This window comes from Trichosurus vulpecula, chromosome 2, assembly GCF_011100635.1.
Source record: "Trichosurus vulpecula isolate mTriVul1 chromosome 2, mTriVul1.pri, whole genome shotgun sequence".
Lineage (NCBI taxonomy): Eukaryota > Metazoa > Chordata > Mammalia > Diprotodontia > Phalangeridae > Trichosurus > Trichosurus vulpecula.
Window position 1 is genome coordinate 98,899,193 of NC_050574.1, and position 17,514 is coordinate 98,916,706.

General features: G+C 39.7%; 1 protein-coding gene across 2 annotated transcripts in view; it reads left to right on the plus strand.

Moving 5' to 3' along the window:
• Positions 1-17,514, plus strand: part of RCBTB1 (RCC1 and BTB domain containing protein 1) — a 53,141-nt gene that overhangs the window by 18,899 nt on the left and 16,728 nt on the right. For both annotated transcript variants that reach the window (XM_036744503.1, XM_036744504.1), the window contains exons 4-7: positions 9,796-9,962; positions 14,226-14,384; positions 15,726-15,833; positions 16,269-16,411. In XM_036744503.1, coding sequence (XP_036600398.1) covers positions 9,796-9,962; positions 14,226-14,384; positions 15,726-15,833; positions 16,269-16,411 — 577 coding nt within the window. The remainder of the gene's footprint in view (positions 1-9,795; positions 9,963-14,225; positions 14,385-15,725; positions 15,834-16,268; positions 16,412-17,514) is intronic.

The following is a 17,514-nucleotide window of genomic DNA, read 5'->3' on the forward strand; positions in this document are numbered from 1 at the left end:
TCTACGCCCCATTGCCTGTGTATCTTATTTTTTAATTGCATATAAAAATTTTTTTGTTTTTGAACATCTGATTTTAAAACTTTGAGTTCCAAATTCTCTTCCCTCTTCCCTTCCCACCCACCCTCCCTAAGAAGTTGAGCAATTCAACCTAGGCCACACATGTATTATTATGTATAACCCTTCCACAATACTCATGTTGTGAAAGGCTAACTACATTTTGCTCCTTCCCAACCCATCCCGCTTTATTGAATTTTCTCCCTTGACCCTGTCCCCTTTCCAAAGTGTTTGTTTTGATTACCTCCACCCCCATCTGCCCTCCCCTCCATCATCCCCCCCCCCCCCCCCCCCCCGCCTTTTATTTTTTTTTTTATTTTTTTTTTTTATCTTCCTCCCTCTTCTTTCCTGTGGGGTAAGATACCCAACTGAGTATGTATGGTATTCCCCCTCAGGCCAAATCTGATGAGAGCAAGGTTCACTCATTCCCCCCTCACCTGCCCTCTCCCCTCCTCCCATAGAACTGCTTCCTCTTGCCACCTTTATGCGAGATAATCCACCCCATTCTATCTCTCCCTATCTCCTTCTCTCAGTATGTTACTCTCTCATCCCTTAATTTCATTTTATTTCTTTTAGATATCTTCCCTTCATCTTCAACTCACCCTGTGTCTGCTCTCTCTCTTTTACATATATATATATGTATATATATACACATACATACATATACACATAGATATATACATACATACACATTCACTTATATATATACATAAACATATATATATATGTATATATATATATATATATATGTGTATATGCATATTCCCTTCAACTACCCAAATACTGAGGTCTCATGAATCATACTCATCATCTTTCCATGTAGGAATGTAAACAAAACAGTTCAACTTTAGTAAGTCCCTTGCAATTTCCGTTTCTTGATTACCTTTTCATGCTTCTCTTGATTCTTGTGTTTGAAAGTCAAATTTTCTATTCAGTTCTGGTCTTTTCACTGAGAAAGCTTGAAAGTCCTCTATTTTATTGAAACTCCATATTTTGCCTTGGAACATGATACTCAGTTTTGCTGGGTAGGTGATTCTAGGTTTTAATCCTAGCTCCATTGACCTCCGGAATATCGCATTCCAAGCCCTTCGATCTCTTAATGTAGAAGCTGCCAGATCTTGGGTTATTCTGATTGGGTTTCCACAATACTCAAATTGTTTCTTTCTGGCTGCTTGCAGTATTTTCTCCTTGATCTGGGAGCCCTGGAATTTGGCAACAATATTCCTGGGAGATTTCTTTTTGGGATCTATTTGAGGAGGCGATCGATGGATTCTTTCAATTTCTATTTTGCCCTGTGGCTCTAGAATATCAGGGCAGTTCTCCTTGATAATTTCCTGAAAGATGGTATCTAGGCTCTTTTTTTGATCATGGCTTTCAGGTAGTCCAATAATTTTTAAATTATCTCTCCTGGATCTATTTTCCAGGTCAGTGGTTTTTCCAAGGAGATATTTCACATTGTCTTCCATTTTTTCATTCCTCTGGTTCTGTTTTATAATATCCTGATTTCTCATAAAGTCACTAGCTTCCACTTGCTCCAATCTAATTTTTAAAGTAGTATTTTCTTCAGTGGTCTTTTGGACCTCCTTTTCCATTTGGCTAATTCTGCCTTTCAAGGCATTCTTCTCCTCATTGGCTTTTTGGAGCTCTTTTGCCATTTGAGTTAGTCTGTTTTTTAAGGTGTTGTTTTCTTCAGTGTATTTTTCAGTATTTTTTTGGGTCTCCTTTAGCAAGTCATTGACTTGTTTTTCATGGTTTTCTCGCATCCTTCTCATTTCTCTTCCCAATTTTTCCTCTACTTCTCTGACTTGCTTTTCCAAATCCTTTTTGAGTTCTTCTATGGCCTGGGGCCAGTTCATGTTTTTCTTGGAGGCTTTTTTTGTAGGCTCTATGACTTTGTTGTCTTCTTTAGGCTGTATGTTTTGGTCTTCTTTGTCACCAAAGAAAGAATCCAAAGTCTGAGACTGAATCTGGGCACGTTTTTGCTGCCTGGCCATATTCCCAACCAACTAACTTGACCCTTGAGTTTTTCAGTGGGGTATGACTGCTTGTAGACTTACGAGTTCTATGTTCTACGTTTGGGGGGGAGGTGCCAGCTCTGTCAGAGCCGCACTCCTCCTTCCCCAAGGACCCCCAGTCCAGACTGGGCTTAGATCTTCAGCAGGCTGTTGCACTCCTGCTCTGATCCACCACTTAATTCCTCCCACCAGGTGGGCCTGGAGCCGGAAGTAACAACAGCTGTAGCTGCCCCACCTCCGCTGCCCCCGGGGCTGGAAGCCAAACCGTGAACTCCCGCAGCTTTTCCCACTAACCTTCTCCGCAGTCTTTGGTGTTTGTGGGTTGAGGGGTCTGGTAACTGCCGCAGCTCACGTATTCAGGGCGCTAGGGCCCCCTCCTCCCGGCTTCTGGTCTGGATCGTCCACGCCGCTCAGGCTGGGCTCTGCTCCACTCCGTTCCCAGCTCCCAGCTCCTAGCTCCGTGTGGAATAGACCTCACCCAGAGACCATCCAGGCTGTCCTGGGCTGGAGCCCTGCTTCCCTCTGCTGTTCTGTGGGTTCTGCCATTCTAGAATTGGTTCAGAGCCATTTTTATAGGTTTTTGGAGGGACTCGGGTACGGAGCTCGCTCTAGTCCGTGCTTTCCAGCCGCCATCTTGGCTTCGCCCCCTGGTATAATTTTTTAAACACTAGAAAATACAGCATCAGAGTCTAGCAAACTTTTGAAGGCATTGGCTTGTGTTCCTGGATTGCTTTTGCATTGCTGCAAGTAATTAACCTTAGCTGACTTGTCCTTTCTAGCCTAATTTTTCCATTTACTTATTTTTATTTTTCTTAATATCTTTTGTTTTTACATCACCTTCATTTTCCAATTTCCCCCAACACTTACCCAAGAAGTCATCCCTTATTACAGAGAATGAAGAAAAGAAGTGGTGAGGAGGTAATTCAGCAAAACCAGTCAAGTTTGGCAATATTTGGAGTATTCTGTACCTAGAGTCCTTACCTCTGTGAAGGGAGGAGGGTTCATTTTCTTCACTCTTCCTCCAAGGACAAGCTTGGTCATTATAATTACATAGTATTGTTTGGGTTCTTCGTTCTTTCCATATACATCATCGTATGTATTTTTTTCCTTGGTTCTACTTGCTTTTTTCATTAGTACACTTAAGTCTTTCGGTGCTTTTATGAGTTCATCGTTTTCATTGCTTAAAGCACAGTACTATTTCATTACATTCATGTACCGCGGTTGATGTAGCTATTCCCTAATCGATGGACATTTTGCTTTGCTTCCAGTTTTTCACTACTATAAAAAGTACAGCTATAAATGTTCTGGTGTATATGGTACTGAGAAATTACTTAGGTGAGTCATCATATGGTCTGCCATGGCCATAAGTCTGGTAAGGTCAGAGCTCCTTTGTAACAAAGAGATGTAATCAAGCAAAATAAACCCACACCTTGGGTGTGTCTGAAAAGGTATGTCTCATTCTGTGCCTCCTTCATCATCTTCCTGCCAAGATGGCAGGGCATGCTTCGTCATCAGTCATCAGATATGCTTGCTTGTTGTAGCAATTAGAGTTCTTAGGTCTTTCAAAGCAGTTTTCTTCAGTTCTGTTGTAGGGCTAGAGGGTGAGACACTTCTTTTACCAACACAGGCGCCTTTTCTGCAACTTACTGTCTTAGAGAGTTGCCTAGAACACTGAGAGATTAAAGGACCTGCCCAGCATGATGGGTCATTGACTTGAAACCAGGTTTTTCTGACGTTAAAGCCAGCTCTTTATCCACTATGCCATGCTGTTCCTCTACCTATAATAGTATGGTCCTGATTTAAATGATTTTCATGATTTTGGTCTCTTTGTTCTGCATCAGTTTATCATACAAGTCTTCACAGGTTTCTCTGAATATGTTCCTTTGATTATTTCTTATTTTGTTGTTGAGTCATTTCAGTCAGTTCTGATTCTCTATGACCCCATTTGGGGTTTTCTTGGCAAAGATACTGAAGTGGTTTGCCATTTCCTTCTCCAGCTCATTTTACAGATGAGGCAAACAAGGTTAAGTGACTTTCCCAGGGTCACACATCTAGTAAGTGTCTGAAGCCAGATTTGAACTCAGGAAAATGAGTCTTCCTGACTCCAGGCCATTTCTTATGGCATAATAACATTTCATTGCATCTGTATATCAAAATTTGTTTATCCATCTTCCATCTGATGGGCATTTACTTTTTTTTCCAGTTATATGTTGTAACAAAAAGTGCTGCTATAAATATTTTTGTACATGTGGAACTGCCTCTGACCTTTTCAGGTATAATAAGCCTGTTAGTGGTATTACTAAGTCCAAGGGTATGCAGTTTAATGACTTTTTTGGGTATAATTCTGGACTTTTTCAGAATGGCTGGATCATTTCACAGCAAGTCTTAATAATACTTGTTTATCGATTGGTTTTCTCTAGGGTTCTCCCCCCACGATGCAAAACATATTCTCATTCTTCATTGGATCTGTTCTAAACTTTTCCTTCTTTCCCCTACTTAACTGTGCCACCTCCTCTCCCCCACCATCCAAGCGCCACACATATACGTGTGCAGATGACTTGGCTGCCTGCTTTCTTGAGAATACTGAGGCTATCTTATTTGGACTTCCTTACTTTTCCTTCTCTGTTCTTTAGAACTTCTCAGAATTTTTACCTACTCTTTCCTCTTTTCCTCCAGTCATAGAAGAAAGGGTAACCCTATTCTTCATTAAGCTAATCCCTTTCTTTCTATGTGCCTTTATCTTACTCCCTCCTACCTTCTCTACGACTTTACTCCCAACAATCATTTCCTCTTTCTTGCATGTTTCCCACCTGCCTACAGAAGATGCTTAGGTTTCCACAACCTTAAAACAAAACAAAAGAAAATACTGTTCCTTGATATTTCTTTCCTCAACCAGTTACTTTCCAGTAGCACTCTGTAAAATCTCTATATAAGCACATTTCCTTAACTTCATTTACTCACTTCTTAAGCCCTTCCAGTCTGTTTTCTGCCCCAAATATTCCACTGAAGCAGCTTTGTCGGATCACTTGTAATCTCCTAATTGCTAAACCTAAGGATTTTTTCTTTTCATTTTCATTTCCCTCTGAAATGAAGCTTTGATATTCCTGCTTGCCACTTTTGTTACTGGAGATTATCTCCTCCCTTAATTGCAGAATACCAAACTCTCTTATTCTCCTACTTCTCTGACCACTCCTTTGCTGTTTCTTTAATTGGCTCCTCATCCTATTCCTGATCCTATGGTGTCTGGGCTTGACCCTCTCCTTTTCTACCCATATTATCTCCTGTCAATCAATAAACATTTTTTAAGCACGTAACATGTACCAGCCTAGAAATACAGAGAAAATAAAAAAGTAGTCTGTGCTCTTGAGGAGCTTACACTTTAATGGCAGCTTCATTCATAGAATTAGAGTTGAAAGGGAACTCAGAGGCTTCATCTAATTCAGGAGTTCATAACCTGCATTCTATGAACTTGTTTTTAAAATTGTGATAACAGAATTTCATTGTAATTGGTTCCTTTGTAATCATGTGTATTTTGTTCATTTAAAAACTTGATTCTGAGAAGGGGTCCATGGGTTGTAGACTGTCCAAGGGGGTCCATGTTACAAAAAAAAGTTAAATTTCATTTAGTCCAACCCAAAACTGAATAAGAATCCCCCCTATAACATCTGACCAAGTGGTCGTTATCCATCATGACCTTATTTCAGGCTGTATATCACAGTAAAGAAAGCAGGCCATGTTACATTCATTAATGGCATCCAATAAATAAATTACCCTCCTCATTAAACTTCTTGGTCAAATCTAGTAAGGATGACTATTACAAAAAGAAACCTATGGAATAGTGTTTTTGTAGTCTGTTGATACTGCTTTCCTTTGTCATAAGGGAGAGTCGCATTGCTAGGGGAGGGTTTGTTGGGAAGCAGCTATAGCTGGATTGTTGTTGTTTTTTTAAGCACTAATAAAAAATATTTTTTTTAAAGGTTGAGAAAGCCATTGTGTAAGTGGACAGGTGGTTTCGTTGGTACTTATTCAGAAGACCAGTTAATATTGAGTATCCTCCATTAAGCCAGCACAGTGCTAAATGCTTTGGGGAAATATACCAAGAAAATTGAGACATGGTTTCTGCCCCAAGAAGTTTATGATCTAGTTTGGGAGGCAAATTAAATGGTTAAAGAATATGATAATTCATGTTTTACTATAAATTTGTGTCATGGGAATTCAGAGAAGGGGAAGAATCATTGAGAACAGAAGCTGTCAGGCTAGCCTTCATGGAGGAGATGGACCTAAGGTACCCATCCAGCTCTTTCATAGGTGATTTGTATAGTCAGCACTGAGAATCTCTTCAGTTAAAGGAATCTGCTGGGGTCATTAAAAACTCCTCCTGAAAAAGTAAGTAGACCCGACACCTACAACATGTGCCTGTGACATGTAATATTTAAGATATTTAGCTGAATTTTATTTAAAAAGAAGTCTTTTTACTTCTGGACTCTTGGGGAAAAAAAAACCAAAATATTAAGTGGTGTGCATTGCTATATCTTATATTTAGAAATTCTTGGGCAAAAATCATACTGGATTCTTTAGCCAATATAATAAAGTTACAATAAGTCCACCCTATAACGTCAAGCATAAGGATGAATTTGATAGACAGTCTGAAAGGCTTTTGTTTTAAATAGAGCAGACCCATTCTTTGTATTGGGAATCTGCTATGTGCTAAGAGCTAGGGATACAAATACAAACCAAAAGAAAGATACCCTAGTAGGGCATCATAACACACAAAAGGGAGCTGAAGGGGGAGTGAGGAAAGGGAACCACATGAGCATGCACATGATTGTGAAGTCTGGAGCATCAGAACAAGCATTTATAAAGCTCCTACTTTGTGTGATAGGCACTGTTGAGTGCTAGGGATACAAAAAGACAAAAAATCTCTGCCCTTAAGGAGCTTACAGTCTAATGGAAGACAACATTCAGACAACTATGTCCCAATGGACAGATAGGAGGTAATCTCCAAGAGAAGGTGCTAACATAACAAAGGTGTAGCTATACAAGCACAGAAAGGCATCTGACATGTGATCAGAAAAAAAAAAAAGCCAAATATTAATAGTTCATCTTGAGAATATTTGCCACCAAAATGCCCTTGTAGGGCTGTAACTAGGAAAGGAAGGAGAACCTGGCCCATAGTTTAGAGGCTTTAATCTAGGAAGTAGGTCTTTGGGATGGGGGGGGGGGGTCGGGGTGGGAACCATTCTAGCCAAGAGCCACTGCCAAAGGGTCCAGTTAGGGTGTAACTTACTGCTCTTATACAAGAGTCAAAATCCTCTGAATAATCCCTCAGGGAGTTTGCCCAGGGGGTCAGTTTAGTGGGGCCTCTAGATTTAAGTAGTATCTTTGGCCTAAAAGAATACTCAAACTTGTTTGGGGAGAAGTCCTTCTGTAGTAGATTATCTGAGTCTGATTAAGTTTAAGCCCCAAGTGAGCTTGGGAACTCCTGGAGGTGGGCCAAAGAGGGGTATGTTATGATTTATTAGTTTGGTCGTGAATGTCGTGTTTGTGAAAATGTGGGCTGGATTCTTTGGCAATGCAAATTATAAATATATAAGTGAAATCCATTCTCTGAAAGGGACTTCTGATGGAGGGAGCAGCCTTAAAAGAGTTCAGAGCAGGGGAAATGAGTCTTTTATTCATTCTTTAGAAGGATTTTCTCTGCAAACCTAAAAGATAATGATTATTTCCTCTGTGTGTGTGTGTGTGTGTGAGGATTACCATAGAACTTTGCATTCTAGAATCCCAAAGTTGGAAGGCACTTCAGAAGTCATCTAGTATAACCCCTACCCAGATCATAAACCCCACCTACCGTATCCCATCCCCAGCCAGTGGTTATTTAGCTTCTACATGAACACCTCTCGTAACAAGAAACTCATTATCTTTAAGATAGTCTATATTCCATTTCCGACTACTGTAATTATTAGCAGCTTTTTCTTTTTCTATCTAAGATCTAACTCCCTGTAACTTCTACCTGTTAATGCTGATTCTGTTTTTAGGGAGCAGCTGTTAATTCTAAGTTGATATTAAGTTGATATGCTTTGGTACATTTGGTCCAGTAAACAGAGATATCTGGCCATGGGGCAAGGAAGACCTGAGGTTAAAATTCTACCACTGACATATTAACTGTGTGATCCTGGGCAAGTCACTTAACTTCAAAACACAACTAAGCTGCAGACAAGGTGCCTGTCTGCAGTAGTAGAGGGAATTTCCTCGTCTAAGAGTTTCTTATAGCAGCAAAGTCACAGGTCCATTCCCAAACCCTATTTCTGTCTCTATCCCTGTTGTGTCCCTTCTTTTCCTTGGGCCAAATATCCTAGCTCCTTCAATCAGTCCACTTATGGCATGGTTTACAGTCCCCTCACTATCCTAATCTCCTCCTTCTGGAGGGGCTTCAGCTTGCTAGTGTGCTATATGAAATAGAATTTTCAGAACTAGACATAATACTTTTATTTCAGGGCAGGGTATAATAAGACTATTGATTGCTTTCAGTGCTATACTTCTTAATTGAGTATAAGGTTACACAAAGAAAGGGAAGGTTCATAGAGAGCTGGCCCTAGAGGCTGAGAAAGGTAAGTTTAATTTTTCCCTCTTGAACATAATGGCTGTGTGCCTGTAGGCAAGTCACCTGAACTCTCAGAGTCCCAAGTAACTTTCCCCATATCAATAAAAATCACAGGTCCAGTCCAAACAAAACAAAGCACATCAGCCTTTTTGGCTATTGTTTGGTGTGGGTGTGGTTTTGTTCCTTTTTAGTGAACCACTTTTGAGATATGTTTCCTCACCTTGTACTTAGAGTTGATTTTTTGGATATAAGAGCAGGAATTTGCATTTGTCCACAGCACGATAAACCACTAGGCTGTTAAATCTATCAGAAAGACCTTCCATTTCTGTTGATTATGAACCAACTCCATGGTCCAATTAGTCAACCACTTCTGAAAATCAACTAATAATACTATCTTCTAGTCCATACTTTTCACAATATCCATGGGGATAGGAGAAAAATGCTTTGTAAAAATTCTTGTTGACCCATGTATTAGTATTTTACTGATGTACTCTTTTTTTTTTTTTTTTGGCAAGGTTATTAGTTATAAGGCGCTTCTGGCATAATTCTTTTTAATAACCCAATCTTGGCTCTTAGAAGACATTTGTACATTATGAACTGGATGAAGTGATTGTAAATATTCATGTTTCATAGATTTAGAGCGTAGGGGACCTTAGGCGTGGAACGTCTACTCCTTCCCCTCCTCCTCCCCCACCCCGATTTTGCAGAACAAGAAACTTCAGCCAGAGGAACTGATTGACTTGCTTAAATTCACATAGGTAGTAAAGCAGAACTGGGACTTGGTCTTTTGATTAACGCCAATGTGCATTTTCCTGTGCCTATTTGTATTTTAAGAAAAGTGTCAAATTTTGGCAAGTTAAATTTTTTGTACCTTTAACATTTCATATCAGTACATCCTTCAGAAACAGAAAACATCAAGATTTGTGAGAAGAGTCTTTTAGTTCAGGCTTTTGCTCCCCCTTGCAGTGTGACTTAGTGGAGAATGGGGTTCATAAATAAGGGATGCGAGGATTAAAGAGTAGAAATGTGAAAAGGTGGGTATTGGTTGGGAGGAGAAGAGACTTCCCTTTTCTTTTTTGTCTGTTTCATTTTGAAATTTTTGATGTGTGTGAATTTTTTATATAGATGGAGTGGTTTATGCCTGGGGTCACAATGGGTATAGCCAGCTTGGGAATGGGACAACCAATCAAGGCATCGCTCCAATCCAAGTTTGTACCAACCTCTTGATCAAGCAAGTGATTGAAGTTGCTTGTGGTTCTCATCATTCTATGGCTCTAGCGGCTGATGGAGAGGTGAGTGCCGTGTGCTGATGCTGTTACTACTACTACTAATATTTAAATAGTAATAAAGGCGACCACAAATGTTGAGCTCCTTCTCACATAAACACCTAGTGTGATCATATTTGTTTTCTTTAGTACAAGACACATGATGGTATCAGTAACACTGTACGGGTAGTGCCACAATTAGACTTATTTGTGCTTTGCTTCTGGCTGAGACAAGAAACTGGGCCACTATTACAGTATGACGTGAAATAATTTGCCAACTATTTTTAAGTCCTTTCTTTTCACAAAGTCTCATTTTACTACTAAATAAAGCTCTGCTTACTTCTCTTTTGTGGAGGGCTTGATGTTTGTAGCAACTGTTGTGTCTAGCCTAAGATCGCATACGAATAATAATAATGCATAAGAATGATCATGATAATTATAATAGTAGCTCATTTTCACATAGAGAGCTTTATTCTTACAAAGTACTTTTATGTATTTTTTAAAAATCCTAATTACGGCCTTGTGTCAGTCAGTCGGTAAGCACTTATTAAGCACTTGCTGTGTGCCAGACACTCTGCTAAGCTCTGGGGAGACAAAAAGGACAAACAGTCCCTGCCCTCAAGGAACTTACGTTCTAATGGGAGAGGTAGTGTATACGTAAATAAGCAGGCAGTTCTGCTATGTTGCTTGTTTTTAAAATGTGAATTTGATATATTAAGGAATAATTTGAGCATAATGTGACTTTGGCATTTGCTGCGTGCATCTGTGAGAGTGCAGAAAATGTACTGCTTCATAATAACTGATAAACTGCAACTCTTCTGATGCCCACTTCAAAGCAAACTTCAGTTCTTTTTGAAGGTAAGATGTCATTTACTGTATGTCTTTTGGTGCAGTAGGAGCTGTGGGTGACAGAAGGCTAATCTGTCCACACACTCCTTCATGATGGCCTTGGCTCCAACTCCCATAACTTTTGACTTTGCCAGTTTGACCCCTGTGGGAACTGGGGTACAAGATGAGCAACAACACAAGTCTGTGGACCCTGCCATCATTCCATTATTTATTATATTTTTATGCATTTCTTAATCACTTGAGATGTCTGAAGCTGTGTACCTGTTATTAGATTCTCATATATATATATATATATATATATTTTGTTTATGTGTTGCTGATGACATTACAGTGTTGTGCTTCTTGCCCCATTTTTCCCACAAGCCTTCTGGTTTTCATTGCACAACTTTGCATAGGGCAGTGATTTGTAAGAACATACAAGTTCCATTATAGCAGAAGTGACTGAATATGCAAGATGAACACAGAGCAGATGGGAGGTAATCTCTGAGAGGGGAAAGCACTGTCATATTATTGTCATATTTCAGATGAAGTGCTGAAGTTCAGTGAAGTTAATCGATTTGTCTGAGGTCACAAAGCTGCAAATAATAGAGCCACGGAGATCGGTTTTTTGAAGCTACTTCCCAATCCCAGTTGTTTTGTGAGTCTCTTTTCCAGGGCTTAGGCAGCCTAAGACACCCACACTACCATTAATGTGTATGTAATTAGGATTAGTGTATGTGGACTGTATTGGGACTATCAAAGAAGTGTGCAGTGCTTTATATGGAGGACAGGAAAAGTAAATGCGCACAGGGCAGTCATGCCAAGAGAGACTCAGCTTTATTTCTCCATCAAAGATGAGACTTTAACATGTTTCAATACTTGATTGGACCTTGGATATCATTGATGGTGTTCCCTCCAGTGATGCAGATTGAAAGTCATCCATGCCTGCCCTGCTTGCACAACTCTTGTTCATGCCTTTCCTTATATACTCCCACATCAGGAGATCTTCCTAATATGCTAGGGGTGTGTGCATGGGTGTCAGGAGCATACAGTTCTGCTAATTATTATTAAAGGGGTTAGAGTATAGGGTTATAAATCTAGAGCTGAAAAGGATCACAGAAGCCATCTAGTCTAGCTTCTCATTTTACAGTTGAGGAAACTGAGGACCAGAAAGATTAAGTGATCTGGTTGAACTGCTTGGATTTATTTTATTCGTGCCTATAAAATTAACGGGATGATTGTATAGGCTCTTCACTATGACACATGGCATACTAGTTGTCCTGGGCCAGTTCCTGCCTTAAGTCAAAGAAGCATAGACAGAACGAACACAGAAAAGGAGATTGTATTTACTAAAGGCTATGAGACCCAGAACTAGTCATTTCATTGTGCTTATTTCTTCTGGCAGAGTATACAGGGAGTGGCCTTTTTACTTCATGTTGTGCCAGGGATGGCTATCCTTTCTCCTTTTGGTTCCTTTGCCAACACTGCCCATAACATTTTTCCAGCAGCAGTTATGTTCTTCTTTGTCAATGTTAGAGGGAGGGCATGTGTGTGGGGGTGGGGGAAGGGGGAGGACAGGAAGAAAGCACATGTGTATGTATATTTAATCTTTCAATGTGAAAAAAATATCTTCTAGGTAGTTCTCCCCTCCCCCCCCCCGCCCCCCGACCATAACCAGGTATAAAAACTGCTTGTTTTTTTTTTTTAAAGGTCTTAACCTACATTCTGCTTGGATAACATTGGACTTTTTTTTATTGAGCAGTAATACGTGCAACTCGAATTGCTGTGTAAGAAGTTATTGCAGCAATGATCTAATGAGATACAGTCACAGCACTGGATAGTGGTCAGACTTCAGCAGCCTCAGCCATCTGAGAAACAGATAGCGCCCAGAAGTAAGCCTTTGTAGAGAAGGAAGATAGCTGCCCTCAAGCATGGACATATCCACAGGAAATGAGTCTAGCTATCTTCAGGTTTAGGTTATCAATACTGGATGCCTGGTTTTTCCCCAGAAAACATTGATATTTGGAGGTCATGGGAGGCAGCAGATGATACTACTTGCTGTGGTCAAACCAGCAGCAGTGAGAGGTGACAGCTGTCTGGCAGCAAGGGATGGCACCAAATGAACTAAAACTAGAAAAACAGTCACAATTTTGAGGAGAAACAACTAAATCACTGGAAATCATGACATGGGTTTTTCTGGTATGTAAGTGTAGATCAGATGTAAGAACAATTGAAATATTGAAGGTGGAGAAACATCTAAGAAAAGACAATGTGGGAAGACATCTTGAGTGTGTTTGGTTTCTGAAAATCCCCACGTTGATATGATAGGGGAGGCAATCAACAAGGCATGTGCACTTGTTCTGGGCCAGGCACTGGGAATAGACAGAAACAGCCCCTGCTCTTAAGGAGCTTGCTGTTTATAGGGGAAGACAAGACGTATTCGTAAAAATATACACAAATTTTGTTTTTCCTCACTATATTGATATTATGCTTCAGTTTGCGGGCTACTATTACTAATAGATCCCATTTTTTAAAAAAGTTTTTATTGCTATTTTCTGTTAGTTACATCACCATAGTTATCTCAAATATCTCTCCTTCTCCCAGAGGGCCATCCCATCTAAGAAGTATTTTTTTTTTAACCAGATCTCTTGTAACTCTCTTTCAAAAGAGTACACTTAAAAAAAAAAAGTAAGGGCAGTGCTTTCTTTAATGATTGCTAGTATGGTTATAGAAAAAAAATTTGAGCAAACTTGATTGTGGTGTCTACCAGAGCCAAATTCTATAAGATAATTCCCCAGGCAAACCATAACCTGCCTCTCCTCTCCAATTTCTACCTCCAGAGGATGTATTGGCCTTGACCCAACCCAGAGTACGTGGGTATGGATCAAGGAACCCTGAACATTAGGATGAAATACAATAAGGGGTGCTGTGTGCATCCGGGATTTGAATTCCTACAATAGAGGCCAGGGAGTAGTCTGATCCAACTTTGAGAGTTATTCCTAGTATAGTACAATCATAGAATTTTAGAACCTTAGAAGTACTAGCAGCGAAGATGGGCCTAGAGTAGTCCTGAGGTTTCTAGGGTAAAATGACATAGCAGACTTTAACCCCTAGATCAACTGCACCGTTTTCAGGGGGTGGGGGCACCCAAGGGCAGGTTTGATATAGAGCCTAAACTGACCACTAATTTGGAGCCCTAGCCTCCAGGAAAGTTTTAGAGTAAGATGAGTTTGGTTTCACTAAGAACTCCTTTCAGCAAGCATATTTTAAACAGTACTTCATATTTGAAATTATCATTCTTTCTAGGCTTCTGGTTTTTTTTTTGAAAAGTTACTATTTTCTATTTATTGTAAAGTTTAAAAAAATTCCTTGTATTTGGATGTTCTAATTGGAATGTGTTCTCAGAGCTCAGACTGTTACCTCATTTTCTCTTAAATTTCCCTGTGTTTCCTCTTGGGACAGGTTTATGCTTGGGGTTATAATAATTGCGGTCAAGTGGGGTCTGGATCTACAGCAAATCAACCAACTCCTAGGAAGGTCACAAATTGTTTACACATAAAGAGGGTTGTCAGCATAGCATGTGGCCAGACCTCTTCTATGGCTGTATTGGACAATGGTGAGGTGAGATCTTCTGCCTTTTATATTTTTTTAATTTTCCCCCTAAGGAATATAAGTTGAGAAGACCTCTCTTCATGTAATTAAGCCTGTTGTGTGGATGGCAAAGCAGTGACTTCATTTCGTAATATAACTACCCAGAGGGAAGCACTGCTGGACAGTGGCTTCGACCTAGGGACGCTTTTTTCTCTTCAGTGTGAAATTTCTAAATTCCAAGTTTAGTTTGAGAAAAATTAACTTGATTTGATATAGATATTCATTCCAGTGAGTTTAAATTATTTTTCTTTGGGGTAAGATCCAAATGGAGAATGTCTGAAACTTAAGGGTATGTTGAATGTGTATCTGTGCTTTTTAAGTGGAATGAGTATAAAGCTTTTCAATAGAAGCTTGCCTTTTCCCTCAAATAATACTGTACAATTTCTTACTAAGTTCAAACATATTGGTTACTTAAGACTTTTCAGTCAACAAAGAGTACCTTTCTAGAGCTCTGCTTGGTTGTATTTAATAAATATGTAGTAGAAGACAGTTGCAGAAACACTTTTGGGTCCCATTATTGCTGATTTATTTTTATAAAATTTCACAGTATACTGGGCCATTTTGCTCTGTTGCGCTCACTCACTCTCTCTCGCTCTCTCTCTCTTTCTTATTCTTTCTCCTTCTCCCTCTTATTTCTTTTCTCTTTCTGAGAGAGTAGTATATATAGAGTAATATACATATTATTTTATGTGCTCTTTGAATAAGTTTCATATTTCTTATACTGTGACCATGAACAAAATACTTGTTTAAATAATAGGAGAGGGTGGGTAAAATAAGATTTGAAAATTTATGGAGACAGTGACTCTGTGTACTGTAATCAGCTTGTTTGTAAGAACCACAGAGGCTGTCTTCAACGGAAAAGTACGATCTGGAGAAGCTGGTCCTACATAGGGAAGGAAAGGCAGAGATTGGAATAAGCATTTGTTAGCACCTGCTATGTACCTCATTTGGTGCTCATAACCACCCTGGGAGGGGCCACTGTTATTTGCATTTTACAGTTGAGGAAGCAGGCAGAGAGAGGTTAAGTGATTTGACTACAGTCAGACAGCTAGTAAGTGACTGTAGCCAGATTTAATTCAGGTCTTCCTGACTGCAGGCCCAGCCCTTTCTCCGCTGCGCCATCAGCTGCCTCTAGGAAGGCCTGAGTTCTCTTGTCTAGAAATGAATCAGCTGAACAAGTTATCAGCGTGAGGTGGAGTGAAATGGTATCTTGGAGGTTTGGTGGGGAAACCAGCTCTGATTTGGATTCAGACAAGTTACTTTTGATTTATTTTCTTTGATTGAACCGGCTGTCTTTGTCTTCTCCACAAGGTGTATGGCTGGGGTTACAACGGCAACGGTCAGCTGGGCCTCGGAAACAACGGCAATCAGCTGACCCCTTGTAGGGTGGCGGCTTTACACAGCGTGTGTGTTCTCCAGGTAAGTCTGTGTAAGGTCTCAGCTGGGCACCCGACGCGGGATATGTTCTAAATAGACATGTTTTTAGCAGAGTCATTCAGTCACAGGTTTTCAAAGCTCTCCGATTCTCTGCCTTCTAAATTTAGGACATTATCTTCCCGAGGTTCAAACGATCAGAAGGAGCACGGTGATGCCAGTATAGCCGTTGTGGCTGATAGACAACCTATTAAAAAGTTCAGTAGTACTAAAGCCGTTTTTTTTCCTTCCCTAGTGCTTATGGGCTATTGTTGTGCATTAGCTTTAAGCACCAGAGAGTAGTGGTTCAGTTCCTAGGGTGGATGGATGTTTTGCAGTAAACTGGCTGAAATTTTTAAGTAGATAGTTTCCTCCCCCACCCCGCCCCAGCCCCGCCTTTCCATTTTCCTGTGTACGATAACCCTTTAAATTTACTTGCAGATTGTCTGCGGCTATGCGCACACACTAGCACTAACAGATGAGGGCTTGCTGTATGCCTGGGGAGCTAACACTTATGGGCAGCTAGGAACTGGCAATAAAAGTAACCTGCTAAGCCCAGCGCAGATCATGGTGGAAAAAGAAAGGTAATGTTGCAGTAACTAATATGTTTTTGGACTGTGTGTGCATTGTGAGCTTGTGTGCTAGAGGTATGTGTATTTTCTTTTTTGATCTGTTTGCATCGTATTTGGGACTTGTGACTAATGTATTTGTTGGGATCCTCCTTGACTTTGAGCAAAAGAGGATCCGTGTCAGCCGGGATGATCTTGGATGTGAGTGCCTCTAAAACTTTTTTGAAAGTTATCAGCGTATGTCATTGGATTTTATAAAGTTCTTATGTTTTAGAAACATAAATGAGAAACATATGTCCTTATAACAAGCATCCGATGTAAAAAGAAAATAGATTTAGGTTCAGTGTTTGCCAGCAGTGATTCTGATTGAAAAATATGACATTTGAAGGAATTTGAAACAAATTGGAAAGACTAAAATCCACTCCACAGTAGATAGGGAGACTAAGGAAATGTTTAAAAAAAAAAAAGAGGGAGAGAGATGGAGAAGTTTTCAGCTACTTGGAAAATTGTATAAACTCTCTAGTCAGAGAAATGTAATATATACATTTTTATATTTAAATGTAATCAAAAATCTAAAGTAGATTTGCTATACTATCTTATACCTATTAAATTGGGGAAGAGGGTTAAAAATGGTAGAAATCCGGGCCAGCAGGTGCAGTGGAGAATTAGGCATGTTATTAACACTACTTGTGGAACTGAGTTGGCACACTTTTCTTTGGAAAGAAATATGACGTTATATGATAAAAGCTCTAAAATTCTTCATGCCCTGTGACCCTAGTGATCCTGCTACTCAAATTATATGCAGTTAACAGAGAGGAAAGATATTATTCATCTGTACAAAAAATGCTAATGTCAACATTAGTTGTAGTAGCAAAAAAAATTGGGAATAATTCATGCCTTTGACAATTGGGGATCGCTAAACAAATTGCAATATGAGAATATAATGAAATATTAATATATAGGCAATGACAATTATGAATAATACAAATAAACATGGAAAAATGTGTGAATTGACATAAGAATAAAGAAGGCAGCACTGGCTACAACTATATAAAACAGTGATCTGACTAGCAACAAAACCCTGAAAAATAGACTCAAGCAGGACATTTTTGTTACTG